General features: G+C 38.9%; 1 protein-coding gene across 1 annotated transcript in view; it reads right to left on the bottom strand.

The window, feature by feature from the left end:
* Positions 1 to 12290: 12290 nt before the first annotated feature.
* Vsig1 (V-set and immunoglobulin domain containing 1) overlaps positions 12291 to 16132 on the bottom strand; it is a 36167-nt gene continuing 32325 nt past the window's right edge. The window contains exons 6-8 of the mRNA XM_008852996.1: positions 15779 to 15898; positions 14136 to 14277; positions 12291 to 12603 (exon numbers count right to left, since the gene is read on the bottom strand). Of these exons, the coding sequence (XP_008851218.1) occupies positions 12291 to 12603; positions 14136 to 14277; positions 15779 to 15898 (575 nt within the window). The remainder of the gene's footprint in view (positions 12604 to 14135; positions 14278 to 15778; positions 15899 to 16132) is intronic.

Raw genomic sequence — 16132 nt, forward strand, 5'->3', positions numbered from 1 at the left:
TCCTAATTTCTCCTTCAAATCAGTTACACATTCATTTAAGCCTTAAAATTCAGAGTTCAGATATATTTCTCAGTTCAGGATAATTCGGAAGTCAATAAAATTAATGGAGCTTAAATTGCAACTAAAATCCATAAAAATAGTAATCTTTTGAATTGCCAATTGAATGTAGTGCAAAAGGAAATTAGTATATACTTGAGCTCAATTTAGTGTGAAAGGAAATTAGTAAGTATAAACTTGAGCTCAATTTAGGGAAGTACCTTACATGATTATTAATCAGCAACTGTAGTCCAACTGGGTCTTCAATTATTTTTACTTTAATTTTATGCTGCAAATATTGCTTGAAATAAGTGATCCAAGTAAATGCACAAACTTGCATTAATTAACGGCCCATAACTAAGAAGTTTTGTACACATGAACTGCATTGTTGGTATACAAAATCTATTGACATGAACATTCTGAATGTTATTTTTTTCAGAGTTTTGTAAATGAACAATTTCTGAGCTCAATGACAAAGTAAGTTCTCTTTTTTCTTTTTAATTTTTTAATTTTTTAATATATTGTATATTTTAATATAATTTCCTTTTTTAATTTTTATTTTATTGAGTTTTTGCTATTTTCATAAAATGTAGTTTGATGGTATTTAGATACCCCTCCCCATCCGCACCTCCCCCACTGTCCCCACCTAATTAATGTTCTTTCATATATATATATTACAGCCTATAGAGTCTGATTTGTGTCCCCAAATATCCTTCAGTGTGGGTCTATCCATTGGGCCACCAAGAGTTCCAGCCCTGTAAGACACTGTCTTCCCCTCTCCCAGCAGCCATCATTTGCCAAAAATTCCTTTGGTTGGCTTGGGATTCCTTACCCCCTTCCCCTATGTGTTATTCTTTATAAACATTAAAAGTGTCTTCTTATGAAATGAATCTTTGTTAAATAATGGTGGTGGAATTGATGACCTGGGATGTCATTTATTTCTGGTGTTTTTAGCATGATCAGAAAGTGTAGTCGTCTCATAGGGCTGGTGGGGCTAAAGGCCTTTGCTTTGTATACAGTTTTTAGAGTTCTCCAATAAGCAGTACAGATAGAACCAAGTCTCAGAAAATTGGTAGGCTCTTAATATTTCAATCATCGATATATATAAAGATATTAATGGTCTCAGACATTGATCAAATTGCTACCTGCTCCTATAGGAAGCCAGATATCAAATCTGATTCAAGGCCAACAGATCTTACAATAGCTTCCAAAATGAACTTAGAAAAGATGATGATTCAATTGTAAAGCTTACCTGAGAATATAAGATGGAAAACATAAGTTAATGGAAACTGGAAACTTTCAAAAACATTTTATTTGTCCTAATTGTGGTTTACTATAACTTTAGAATCACAGTGGTTATATTTCAGGAACCTGTAATGCAAGCGAAGCTGCTGTTCAGAACATTGTGCCCAGTATTTATGTCCCATCAAACTGTGCCACCCAAGCAGCAGACATGTCTGAGGGTACTGGGGTCGGGGTTGGGACACACAATGATATCACACAAAGGAAATATTAGGGGAGACTTGGCACTTGACAAGGCTGGCTCCTCTTTTCTGGGCTCAACTGTAGTTCTGCCCTCTGCCTGAGCAAAGGGCTGTTCTACATCCACCATAAGGGAGCCTAGAGCAGAAACATCTGTCTCCTCTAAGCACAGCCACCATCCCTACAGACCTCCAGTACGTCCTTTGAATTTCAATGATCTGTTAAGAAGTAACAGCATTCGTGAAGAATGTATTCCATAAGCGATTCCACAAGGCTCCTGATGCATCATTGAAGGCTGTTAGATGGTGTCCTAGAGCCAACACCACACATCCACAAGCCAGTGTCATTAATTGCTTCACCAAATGACCAAAACACTTTGCTGTCACTTTGTAACCGAGAGACGGATATGGCCTTCCAGTGCATCGAATCCAGTAGAAACCAGGACCATTGCCTGGTTCAAATTCTTTGGCCCCAGGCATCATGACAGTCAGTTTGAGAGGGAGAATCCATAAGGGCAGAAAGCTGAGAGCTCACATCAAGTATACACAGGCAGAAGCAGAGAGATATTTTTTATTTTAAGTTACAAGTGTATGTCTGTGTCTGAGTGTGGCTTTAGGCAAGGAAGTGCAGTGCTCTCAGAGGCTAAAGGATCTTCAGGTCCACTGGAGCTGGAGTTATAGGCAGTTGTGAGCTGCCTATTGTTAGTGCTGGAAATCAAACTCATATCCTTTGCAAGAATAGCACGCTCTTAACTGCTAAGCCATCTGTCGAGTCCTCAAACTGGAAAATTTTACATAAGTGGGTTTGGTGGGGGGTGTTTTGTTTTTTGTCTTTGAGACAGGGTCTTCCTGTAGCCCCAGCTGGCCTGGCACTTGCTATGGAGATCAGGCTGGCCTGGCTCATAGAGATCCGCCTGCTCTGCCTCCTGAGTGCTGGGACTTTAGGAAGGCATGTGCCACCACACCCGTCTACACACTTCAGTGGTTGTGTTACAGAGAATTTAACATTTCATTTAGGTTCTCTGAGACTTGAGGCACATTTATGTCTCACCATAGAATGTTTCAGCTTAGCTATCTATCTGACCATAATGTTTTGATTTCACAGTCCTACACCATCTACATCAATCACAATGTATTTCTTATTTGGTTGTATCTATTGTGGCTTGTTTCCCTTTTTTTTTTAATTATCAAGCACCAAAATCAGTCTGTTGACAAGTTTGCTATAGCATGAAAAGTTCTTTACTTTGGAGTCTACGGCTCTGGCTTCACAGTTCTATTGGCTGACTAAAATAGAATGAGAACTTTGTGCATTTTTCTGTGTTATTAGTTTTCATCAAAGGATCCATGATTCCCCAAAATGTTCCAGGAATGATAGGAAACGAAGCAAAACACTGAATTGTCAAGAGATATGGTTCAACAGTATAGGTCTACCACACTTTGTAAATACTTTTTTTACATCCATTCTTGCCATAGATTTTAAGACACAAATCATTTCCATTTTATAGGTAAGAAAACACCCACAGCTACAGAGACAGCCATTCATAAACTTTAGCTTTCCTAGAACCCAAACCATTTTTGTGCCTGTACTCAAATGCTGTGGACCAAGTGGAAGATACTGAGGCATTTTCATAATCATCCAGTAGTTCTAACACCTACCCTGTACTTTTCTTTAAATTAGCAGCGACAAATTTATTTAGTTTCATTCTTGGGTTCCTAACACATGATTTAGGAAGGGCCCTAAAACCCTTCTAATTTCCTAAGTAATAAGTTTTAAAAGTGTCTTATATGCAGTTCTTACAACCCTTTGGATTTCCTGGGTGATGTGACAGTGGATGTTGGTGGGTTCCTGGATACCTTAAGGGTAGGAGATGTTCACCAGAATGGCCAAACTATGATCAAAAGTTTGGAACGTGGGGACTGGAGATATGACTCAGCTCTTAACAGCAATGGCTGCTCTTGCAGAGGACCCAGATTCAATTCCCAGCATCCACATAATGGCTAACAGCCACAGTTCCAGGGGATCTGATGCCCACTTCTGACCTCTATGGGCATTGCATGACACTGGTGCACTTACATACATACATTCAATAAACTCATATACGTTAAATAAAAATAAAATATTTTTTAAAAAGCTTGGAACCTTCAGTTGCAACCTTGTTCTCTGTGAAACGGACTGGGTGGAAAGTTGAGTTAAGCTTACACATGAAGGCTCCATAAAAATCTAAGCTGGAGAGTTTGGCAGGCTTCCAAGTTAATGAATGCATCCACGTGCGAGGAGAATCATGATGCCCTGGCTCCATGGCAACAGAGATTCCTCTGCTCAATACCCTTCTGTATCTCTCCAGTTGGATGTTTATGTGTATCTTTTGCAGTGTTCTTTCTGATAAGCTGGCAAATGTAATTCAAATGTTTCCTTGAGTTCTGGAAGCTACCCTAGTAAGTTATTGAATCTGAGTAGGGAATTGTGAGGTATCTCATCTTGAATTCAGGTCACACAGAAGTGTAGACCTGGACAGTAATTACAACAGGTATCTAGTAGAGGCCACTTTTGTGGAGCTGAGCCCTTGATCTGTGGGGTCTATGCCAACACCAAGTAATGTCAGAATTGAATTCAATTATACAACACCCAGTTGGTGTCCACACAAAATTGTAGAATTGTTTGGCATGAAAAATCCACCCGTTTGGTTATCATATGTTTTGTGAGTAGAGGAACTGCTTTCCCTTTATTGACATTTTATCTTTTCTTAAATTTCCCAGAACCCTCGTCATTGTCTGCATTCTTTGATTTTAAACCATGCTTCAAAGACAAGTAGGATTATTAGATTTTTATTGATTGGTTTAAGTCCTTTTCAAGACCTATAACCTACTTTCGGGCATGTACACATTGCAAAATAAACTTTTGTTTTTGTTTTGCTTTTCAGACAGGCTTTCACTATCTAGCCTTGCCTGGCCTGGAAGTGATTATGTAGTCCAAGCTGGCTTTGAACTTGTGGCAGTCCTCCAGTCTCTGCCTCTTGAGTTCTGGATGGGATCACAGACATACACCACCATACTTGGCCTGTAAGACAAATTTATTACTAAAACTTTTTGTTGGTTTCATTGAAATTAGTAATTTGTTGCAGTTGAAAGAGCATTACACTTGAAACCAGCATTGAGGTCTAGTATTGAATTCATGTCATCTCATGCTATTTTACCTCTCTGGACTCAGAGACCCTTCTCTGGGATCTGAGTGTGAATATATAAGACCAAGTTTTTTTCAAAGTGGTTGCCCCTTCCTGTCTCCCACAATGGGAATGTAATTCTACATTATTCCCCAGCTTCAGCCTGTTGTTCTCAGGAGAGAATCACTGTATGTGTGCTGGAGTTGGAAAAGGTTGAGTCCTATTAAACTCAAAGCTTTCTTCTACCTCTGAAATACTGAAGGTTCATCAAACTTGAATCACACACAGGCCACTATAAAAGGCAAATAGTAGTTTCTTAGGATACAGCACAGGAGAGGTTGGTGCTTGGTATTCTAGAAGTCATAAGCAGTATCGATATGAGTGATTATTATCCATTAGCTAAGAATTCTATTTTTCAGGGCTGGAGAGATGGCTCAATAGTAAAGAGCACTGACTGCTCTTGCAGAGGACCCAGGTTCAGTTCCTAGCACCCACATGGTTACTAACAACCATCTGTAACTCCATTTCCAGAAGATCTGATGCCTCTTCTGACCTCAGAGGTCATCTAACAATACAGGTACACTTACACACATTCAGGCAATACACTCATACACATAAAATAAAAATAATAAATAAAAAGGAATTCTGTTTTTCATGATAGGTTGCTGTAATTTGGAGGCCCTCTCTAAAGTAGTATAAATGTCAGTCTTCCTTCCCTGTAGTCAATATGTTATTGTTGGTAACTCACAAGAACTTATAGTAAAACTATACCCTCCAGGAGAACAAGAGTTGGCTGTGATTCAGCTCACCACTGTACTGCCAGCCTCAGCAACAGCACCTAGATCATTAGAGCGCTTTGACACATGCTCAATGCACGACTGAACAAAGAAACAAATTAGGGTCTATAGTGGTCTGGAAAGGGAGTTAGGAAGGAGAAGGGAGGACAGAGAATATAAGAAGAAGTTGAAGACATGATCAAATATGTATGCATATATGGTTGTGCAACTGTGAAACGTTATTCTGTCCAGTTAATATGTGTTAAAATTATATTTGTTTACTAAACAACAAATTGACATATTTATATTAGAGTGGTGTATTAGTTACTTTTCTGTTGCTGTGCTAGAAACACCATGACCAAGGGAACTTATAAAAAAAAGTCTATTTAACTTACAGTTCCAAAGGGGCAAGAGTCCATCATGACTCATGGCCAAGGGGCATGGTAGCAGAGGTGGCTGAAGGAGGAGCAGAAGCTAAGCTCTCACATCTTCAAGCAGGCACAGGAAGCAAGGGAATGACTTGAGATCCAGTAATCCCTCCCCCAGTGACATTCTTCCTTCAGCATGGCCACACCTTCTAAGACCTCCCAAAACAGTGCCAACTGGAGACAAAATGTCCAAATACTTGTAGCCTATGGGGAACATTCTCATTCAAACCACCACAAGTGACTAATATCAAGCTGGGCATGGTGGCTCATACCTTAATCCTAGTACTCAGGAGGCAGAGGTAGATTGGGCACAAGTCCAGTAATGGTGGGGGCAGGGGGAGAATAATCTTCTACTGCCAACAGAAGCTTCTCTGATAACTTTATCACACTCTTGTTGATAAATGCAGAAACAAAAAGAGGAGAAAATTTCCTGGAAATACTTTTGAGTGGGTGAGAAAGACACCCAAGCTTGGCTTGAGACCTAGCTGGGACTACTTGCTTGAATTGTAACTACTTGTGGCAAAATAAATCATTTAGCACCCTCTCTGAACTTGGTCCTAAGATTAGAGTATTTTCTGATCCAATGATGACAAAGTAGAAACAAAACCACATTGTGTCCTAATTTAAAATCTATTTAACATATGAACCCCTTTTCCTGCCCAAGTAAGAGTTAGTAAACAAAACCGTGTTTTGTCAGTATCTTGTAGGGGCTCAGGATCCATCACAAACATACACATAGGGTGTGTGATGGTGTGCAGTTGCGACTGACACAAAGTTACACTGACCAGAGGGGCCTTAAAAATAAGCTGAGTGGATGGCAACCTTCAAGGTTTGATTTGAAAGGGCCACAGAAGTCTCCTTTTATCCAGAAAATTCTCCCGACTGGATCGTTTCAATATTTGAAATTCCAATATTGCAGAATCTTTGGATTAAGGGTTATTTTTATGCAAAACTCCTTATTAGAAATAAATACTGGGGCTGGAGATGTGTATTACTTGCTACTCTTGCAGAAGACCTGGGTTCAGTTCCCAGCACCCACATGATGGCTAATAAGCATATAATTCCTTTTCCAGGAAATCCAAAGCAGTCTTCTGGCCTCTGCAGGCAATATATGATGTGGGTGTACTTACATGCAGGAAAAACACTCATACACATTAAAAAAAAAACTTTTAAGTAGATTGAGAACAGAAAGATTGTTCAGTAGATAAGGGTTATTATAAAAATAAAATGAAATAAGATAGTTTTTAACACACAAGTGGGAATGGGATGATGGTTTAGTGGGCTAAAGCCCTTGCTGTGTAAGCACGAGGATCTGAGCTCTGATCTCAGAACCCACATAAACTGGACCGGAAATGAGTATCTGTACTCCCAGCACTCCTCTAGCAAGGGGGACACAAAATAGCAATGCCCAAAAAGGCAAACAAGATGGAAAGTGAGGGCTAACATTCAAGATTGTCCTCAGACTTCTACACGAGTGCCTGCACTCACACACATGTGATTCTTAAAAAGCACTTATTGGAGGCCTTGAAATGGCAAGACACTGCCAAGCCTGATGACTTGAGTTCAATACCCAGGACCCACCAACTTCCTCAAGTTGTTCCTTGACCACCATACATGTGCCTTGGCTTGCTCTCCACACACACATACACACAGAGGGGGGAGGGAGGGAGGGAGGGAGGGAGGGAGAGAGGGAGGGAGAGGGAGAGAGGGAGAGAGAATTGTAAAGAAAAATTTAAGCAAATACTAAACTGGGCATGGTGGCTCACATCTATAATACCACCACTCAGAAAGCCAAATCAGAATTGTCATAAATTGAAAGGCAGTTTAGACTATGTATTGAGCCCCTGCCTCAAACAAACAAACAAAGGAACTATTTGTGAGCTCAATGTGATGGCACACACCTGCAGTAACAGGCATACTCAGGAAGCTGAGACAGGAGGATCAGTTGAGTCCATGAGTTTGAGACAAGCCTGGACTACATAGAAAGACTTGGGTTCAAAAAAAGCAAATACTTCTTGAGATAATTAACTTGTTCATCAACCTGAATGAGATCACTGGATGATGAAATTTCATGTTTACTGGACAAGAACAGTTACAGAGCAGCCACATCTGAAAAGGTTAGGTAAGGGTAGATGTAATTCCTGAGAAATGAATCCTGCCTAAGGGATACATGCCTGAGAAGTTTCCTAAGCTAATAGGAGCATGGGTATCCAGAGTGTGTGGAAAATATGTCACAAAGGCCAGCATGTAGTTCCTGAGAAATGAATCTTGCCTGAGAGGTATGTTCCTGAGAAGTTCCCTAAGCTAGTAGGATCAAGGGCATCCTGAATATGTGGCAAATAAGATGCCATAGAGGCCAGAAAGGTGACGACAGGAAAGATCCAAAGGTACCACTACAGATATAAGATGCCATAGAGGCCAGAAAGGTGACGACAGGAAAGATTCAAAGGTACTATTACAGATTAAGCTCACATTCTTTCCAGCCCTGCCCACCTAGGGTTTTGACATGGACAACACGTACTCTGTATTTTGAAATTCTGACTTTTCCTTCCACCCCTATATAATTCATTTTGTTGATTTCAATGAACTTCCAAGTCCCCCAAGTCATTTTGAATCATAATTTTGTCATATAGTATAATAGCCATTCAAATCCCCCAAGATCAAGTCATCCACAGACTTATTAAGTGTGCATCTATGTTTGTATCTAAGTTAATGCTTAATCTTGAATTCAGGGAGTCTGTAAGTTACTAAGACTATATGTGACACCCTAATCTTGGTTGCCCATCAGAACTCAATATTAAGACCTTTGAAGGTCACCAGTGAAGATTCCTGAAGACACCACATATTTGGTCATAGAACATGGATAAATCAAGTTGATACTGATTAGGAAGCTTCCTTCCCGCTGGGTAGCTTTCCTTGTACTGGAAGGTGCTATGGTAGGCTGCTGAGGGAAAAAAGTCATCAACAGCCTTACCTGTCTGTGAGCCCTGGAACTGCAAGATATGCCATTGAGTTCAACAATGGCACAAATGTTATGGGGGTAACCACTTTCTGCTTGAATTTAAGACCTGTTCCACAGGAGGAAACACATGCCTGGTACTGTAAATCTGTCCAACAGTCCATGGTAGGGAATTTATGGGTCCCAAGGGTAAATCTATTATTTTGCCAAATGAATATAGTATTAAACTGCCCTCTAAATTCTTATCTCTCTTCAGTGCAACTCTCAGAACTCATCAGAAAAGTTTCATTGTGCAGTGTGTGGTGGTTAACACAGAAACTCACCACAGGGCAAAGTACAGAGAATAAATGTCAGCTCAGCCACAAATGGGATATCTATACTATACCCCTACCAAGGCTCAGGGATAATCTCAGAAGAGGGGGCAAGAAGGTTGTAAAAGCCAGAGAGGTCAGGGAGGACAGGGGCAAAACTGTCCTCTAGACATGACAAGACCACTGCACTAATGAATGTATAGCATCTGTGGTTACCTGCACAAGACCTTCACAAGATCAAGTCAGTCAATGTACTGCACAAGTGGGGAGGGTCTCGCTATGCCCCAACCCTAACTGGAGAGCTACGGATGGTTTCATGGCTTCTCAGAGAGAAAGCCACTTTTATTTAAGGATGTATGTAGCTCCTGGTAGGTCTATCACACTCCAGTGGATGGCCTATGTGTGGACCCGTGAGTATATGGGCAGCACAAATAGGACTCTGTGGGTTACAAATAAAAAGAGGACATGATGTTGGGAGGGGACTGGAGAGGTGGGGGTCAATTGGAGAAGAGTTAAGGGAAGAATGGGAGATAATGTGATCAAAATCATGGAGTTCTCAAATGATTAATAAAAACATTAAAGGCAACAACAACAACCAAAAGCTTGTATTTGACACCTTAGGTGTATAAGGAAGCTAAATGGCAAGGGCTCTAGAGTTTTCAGCAGATTTGCAAGGTGATCTATGACCTTAACAATGTGAAAAAAAATCAGGACTGGAGAGATGACTCAGCAGTTAAGAACACTTGCTATTCTTCCTGAAGACCTGGGTTTGATTCCCAGCACTTACATGGCAGCTAACAACCATCTGGAACTCCAGTTCCAGGGGATCCAACACCCTCTTCTGGCCTCTGTGGGCTTTGCACAACATGGGTACACTTACGTACATTCAGGCAAAACATTCTTATATATTCAAAATAAAAATAATTTTAAAAAATTTTTAAGCCAGGCGTGGTGGTGCATGCCTTTAATCCCAGCACTCGGGAGGCAGAGACAGGCAGATCTCTGTGAGTTCAAGGCCAGCCTGGTCTACATAGTTCAGGATAACTGGGGCTACAGGGAGACTCTGTCTCAAAAAGACCAAAAAAAATTTTTTTTTAATGCGAAAAAAAAAATCAATGATCCAACTATTCATCAGCATTTTGAGTGGAACAGTATTAGTAAGAACAGAACTATTTAAGGCCACCAATAATACCTAACTTCCTGGCCAACAGTGATCCGTTCAGGCTATAGTTATTGAGTATTACATGTCAATCTCTTTTCTTGTGATGTCTTCATAATAGAAATGGACAAGAAAATTTAATTCCAACTACTTAGACATTCTGATTTTGTTGTTTACAATACCTAAAAATTAGGTCATTCTTTAGACCCTTCATCAGTTTTCTTCCTGTACACATCAGGCACTATATGTCATAGCATTATATTGTATTTCACCTGTTAATGGAACCATGGGTGCTTCAGAAATCCCTGACATTGGCTCCAAATTGACTCATTAAACATGTAATGGGTAAAAGCTTTCTATCTCTTCTCATGGCTTGAGACAAGTAATTAACATTAGTTAAATTTCATTTCAATCAACCTTAAAATGTCCAGAGACTTTACCTCAGTTACTACTATGGGCATGATCTATAGAGAGAGGAGTTTTCAGTTCAAGAGAATTCTTTACATAAATCTTGAATGTGATAGAGACCCATTTCCTCCCTTGAAAAGAATTTATCTTAGAAGAAAGGCAGACACAAAAGTATATACTTATATGATACTATTCATATTAAAGTCAGCAAAATACACAGCTAACTTTTAGAGGTGGAAAACAGATCGGTGGTTATCTAAGTTCAGAGCACAATGGAATTATACAAAGGGATATGAGGAAACTCTTTGGGGTTAATGGAAATGTTCTCTATCTACATAGGAATGTCATTTCATGGGTATGAGCAAATATCAAAACTCATCAAACTGTACAGTTAAAATGAATACAGTTTATAGTACATGAATTATGTGGCAATAAAGTTGTTTATTAAATAATTTATCTTAGGTGTCACTAAATGAGATTTTTGTTGAACATTATTTATTGAACCTTAAAATAAGATTTAAAATATGATTGATTGCATATGTAAAAAATGTAAGTCTACCTGTAAATTTCTTCAGCATAGGATATCAGTGAAATATAATCATAAAATATTTTGTTAATAGTGAAGAGACAATATCAATGCTTTTAGTTAATATTTAGCATTTACATAATAGTGATATTTATATTAATATGGAGTATATGAATAGTAAAACAGATTATTTAAATTACTTGTTAAGATTATCTAAAATAGATCTAAGTGTTCATGTAGATACTCTCCTAGTCTACCCCACTTCAAAATTGATGGTATCAGACAGTGATAACATAATAGCTTGTTTAAAGGTAAATTTTATATTGCCTATAATATCAACACTTTTTGTTCACCAAAGGAAAATTTTATTTGAAATGGTTTACCTGTACATCATTTGGCAGAGAAAAATTAGGTCATATAAAAATTGCTATACTGAGGTATTAGACACCAAAATGATTTACTGGAAAATCTAACATAGTAAACTATTAAGACTTCATTTTAAATGGTATGTGCCAATTAATAAATACTCTTTAGTTAGCACATATCAATAGATATTCTTTTATTTTTGGAAAACATTTTTTCTAATCTATGAACCAATGCTGTCAATTTGTTTTCTTAGTGCTAAATATAGAAATGAATACAGAAGACTGACAACTAATCCTAGAAATAACAATCAGATTAATTCCACCTTGTCATGTATACATGTGGATCATGACAAAGAACAGCTAAAAAATATAGAAGATATTTTCAGCAGTATGACCCAGATGCTATTGCAAATACTCTTTCAACTGAGTTAGAAATCAACCACTTGACTGCCATTTGTTATGCTTATGTACAATTTTAAGTAATCTATACTAAGAATATAGGAACTCTTGCATTTATTTAGCAGTTACCTTGATTTTTTTTTTTTTTTTGATTAATGGTGAGAATGAGCACCATATTAGATGAGGGTTGACCAGAGGGAGAAACTGGAGGCTAAGTCAAGTGAATTTCAAAGGGCAGGTGTAGGTTCCTTAGTGACGAATGCCATAATTAAGGTGCCAGACTATGCCTTAACAACATCACTTTCCTCATCAACCAGAGGCTCGATTACAATCCCAGACACTGGCTCAGGCTCATGCTCAATCTCAGGCTCGGTCTCTGTCTCCAGGTGAATCTCCATCTCAGGCACCACTATTGGATCTGGTTCTGGGTCAGCCTGGGAAGCAGATTCTAGCTGGGGGGTAGCCTCATATCCCAGTTTCAAGATGGTATCAGGTCCGGTGCCATGGGTGGAAGATGGCAAAGTTGCTCCTAGCTGGATGTCTTCAGTTGGAATTGTTTCAGTGTCTCGGATGTGGCTTGCCTTTGTCATTGGTCTACAAGAAAGAATTTCCAGAAAAACACATTAGGGAAATGCTAACTTGGAAATTTCACAGGGAGCCATACATAGTTGCTTTAGTCATATATAGGTCCCAGACTGTTAAGGCCATCTGTTTATTCTGAATATTTAAAAAATAGTTTGCTATTTTTATTTTATGTGTATGAGTATATTGCCTATATGTATGTGTTGTGCAATGCCCACAGAGGTCAGGAGAGGGTGTCAGATCCCCTGGAACTGGAGTTACAACAGTTGTTAGCTGTCATGTTGGTGCTAGAAATTGAACCCAAGTCTGCTGCAAGCTCTTAACCACTGTCATCTCTCCAGCCCCTATTCTGATATTTTGACTGCCTATCAGACCACCTGAGTCCATTTTGGAGTTGAGAAAGATTAGATCGCAGCAGTATGAAAGTTCAAGAAAGACAGATCAGCTTTAAAATGAAGGAAGCTGATAGGACAAGAGTCTGAGAATCCAATAATGTACTTGAGGGCCAAATTCATAGCTCACATTCATCTCTCTCTACTTGGCATAATACTTGGCTTCTGATTGGTTTGCAATATATATTTGTGAAATCAAGAAAATAGAAGAGTGAACAAGCAAAGGAGTGTGACCTATACAGTAGAGGAAGTATCAGACTAAGAACAGAGGCTGGGGGGCAGGGGGGTGAAGAGATGGCTTAGTAGTTAAGAGCACTGACTGATCTAGAAGAGGACTTGGGTTTGGTTCCCATCACCCACACAGTAGTTAACTGTCCATAACTCCAGTTCTGGGGGATTCAATATCCACTTCTGGCCTCCCTGGGCATTACATGCAGGAGTGCGCTTACATACAAGCAGGCAACACATACATAAAATAAAAGCAAATTAATTTTTAAAAAATTAAAAATTGGGCTGGAGAGATGGCTCAGTGGTTAAGAGCACTGACTTCTCTTACAGAGGACCCGGGTTCAGTTCCCAGCACCTGCATCGCGGCTAACAACCTTGCATAACTCCAGTTCCAGGGGAATTCAATACCTTTTTCTGACCTCCCTGGGCATTGCAGGACATGGGTGCGCTTACACATATGAAGGCAATATACTCATACACATAAAAATTTTTTAAAAATTAAAAATTATGTAGGCTGTGGGTTGGACAAAATTCTGACTTCTGTAGGCACTAATGTACTTTTGACTTTATAAGCCTCTCGTTCCATTAAAATATTCATAAGTGTGTTTATGACTGTGTTGGCATAAAAATAAGTGTTAACATATCGTAAAGTATTTTCTCTGTCCTAAAAGAACTGTTGTGATGATTAAATAAGTTGATATAAAGAAAGTACTTAAAACAGAGTTCTTCACACAGAGCTCAGTAAACAGGGCCTATCATGCATTTGGGGAAAGTAGTGAGGGTAAACAGAAAGTTGGTTAGCTTGCTATGTTAAGCTGAAAGGAGTGCTTGGGAAGAGACTCCTGAATGATATTTCCAAGAGATGTTTGTATTCAAGTAAAGACAGCAATATGAATATGTGCATTTAAGTAAATAAAGACTTACTCAAGTTCCGTTCTGGGGTTGCTAATCTTCTTCCTTTGCTTTGATTTAACTTTGTTTCTTGCAAAATAAAACACGGAGATGATAATGGCAGCACCTATTAGGGCTCCAATCAAGGCACCAATGATAATCCCAACTTCTGAATCTGGAGGACACATACAGACAATTGATAAAGCAGAACATATTTTCTTCTTATATACATGAATCTGTGACCAGTGGAATATATTTGGAAGATTCACATAGCAGGGAAATGACAGTATCGGTGGAGGACATAAAAACCCCTAGAACTCTGCTAGTTAGGTTCGTAATGGCTAAAATGTGTGAGAGGCTTGACTGTGTAGCTTGACATTGATATTTATACAAGCAAATAGAAATATGCTCACTCGGCAAGCAAATTTGCTTTTAAAGCAGGATTTAGGAGAAAAAAGTCTTCAGTGTGCATTTATTTGGCCAGAGATATAGAGAGACCATCGGACTGCAATCTGGCCACCATAAACATTCTCTTTTATAGGCAAGGACATTTCATCAGGCTTTCCAAGAACCTAAGTAAAATTTAAAAAAATACCATCCCTAAAAACCTCCCATCATACTCCTGGCTCACTCAGGAGTCTCCTGCATTCTGGCCACTGGGAAAGGATACAACCAGCTGGATAAACAAGCATCTGGTTTATTACATCAGTCTATGGAAAAATTTAATGAGTGTGAGACAATCCAGCTGGGCACCAGACCTTCAAGCCCAAAGGTGCTGTCCCTGACACAGCATGTCTGGGTCCCAAGCCAGTTCATCCCCATCTATTTCCACTTAAACAAGGATTAACAGTTTATTTTTGAGATGAGAAACAGTTAAGTTGCTTAATATTTCTTTCAACTTCTTATATTTAAAGGACTAGATGTGCCAGTGTGTGCTCTGTGATCCTAGCATTCAAGAGGCCAAGGCAGAAAGATGATGAGTCTGAAGCCAGTCTGGGCTATTGACTGATTATATTTGTTTGTTGTTTTTCAGTTCATCCATTCTGGATGATATTGATCCTCTGTCAGATGAATGGTTGATAAAGATTTTCTCCCATTCTCTAGGTTATCTCTTCCTCAGTTCATTGTTTACTTTGTTGTGTAGAAGCTTCTTAGTTTCACATAACCTTGTTTGTCAATTCTTGCTATTTCCTGAGCTATTGAAGTCCTTTACAAAAAGTCTTACCCATACCTTTATCTTGCTTTCCCTATGTTTTCTAGACGTGTTTTCTAACTGTCATGTCTTAACAAGGCAGTTAAAACCAGAAAGTTTGTGAGCTATATGTTTGACAAAGATAGCTAAACAGTCACCTGGATTTATCAATAGTTTAATAAAGATAAATCCAGTCCGTTAGTATCAATAAGCCTATTGTTTTATTTATAAAATAGTAATATTTATTTTCTAGAGGCATTATGAAGCTTAAATACATTTTGCTTGGTGAGGGATTTAGGGAACATATTATTATATAAGAATTAGATATTAGGGTTATCATTCACCCTATCACCTTACCAATAAAGCACACAAATCTCCAGAGAGGCAGGAAAGACTAACCACAGATTCTAATTAATGTGTTCAACTGGCAGGCCCAGGCTACTTGACCTAACGAGAAACTATGAAAGTCATATGTTCAACTCACGTGAAGAGCTTAAGTCAATTTCACAGGAACTATTGCCGAGGCTGTTGACAGCAATACATTGATAATAACCTTGTTCAAAATTTGTCAGATTTCCAATATTCAAAATCCCAGTTGTTGAGTCTATCGAAAATAAGAAATAGATTTTTAAGATCTTATGTACGGGTATCAATCATGTCAGTGTAACATCATTTAATGCCCACCCAGTTTCCCACAGTGTGGCCTCTTTTGAGATGTCTAGGATCCAGTCAAGTCCTTGGTGATGTTCCAAAAGTAACCCACCTAAGACCATGGCTATATACTCGTCACCTTGCAGCTGATTTCTAGACTTTGGGAAGTAGACATAACCACATCATC

This window comes from Nannospalax galili, unplaced genomic scaffold (assembly GCF_000622305.1).
Source record: "Nannospalax galili isolate Female #2095 unplaced genomic scaffold, S.galili_v1.0 scaffold25, whole genome shotgun sequence".
NCBI classification, from domain to species: Eukaryota; Metazoa; Chordata; class Mammalia; order Rodentia; family Spalacidae; genus Nannospalax; species Nannospalax galili.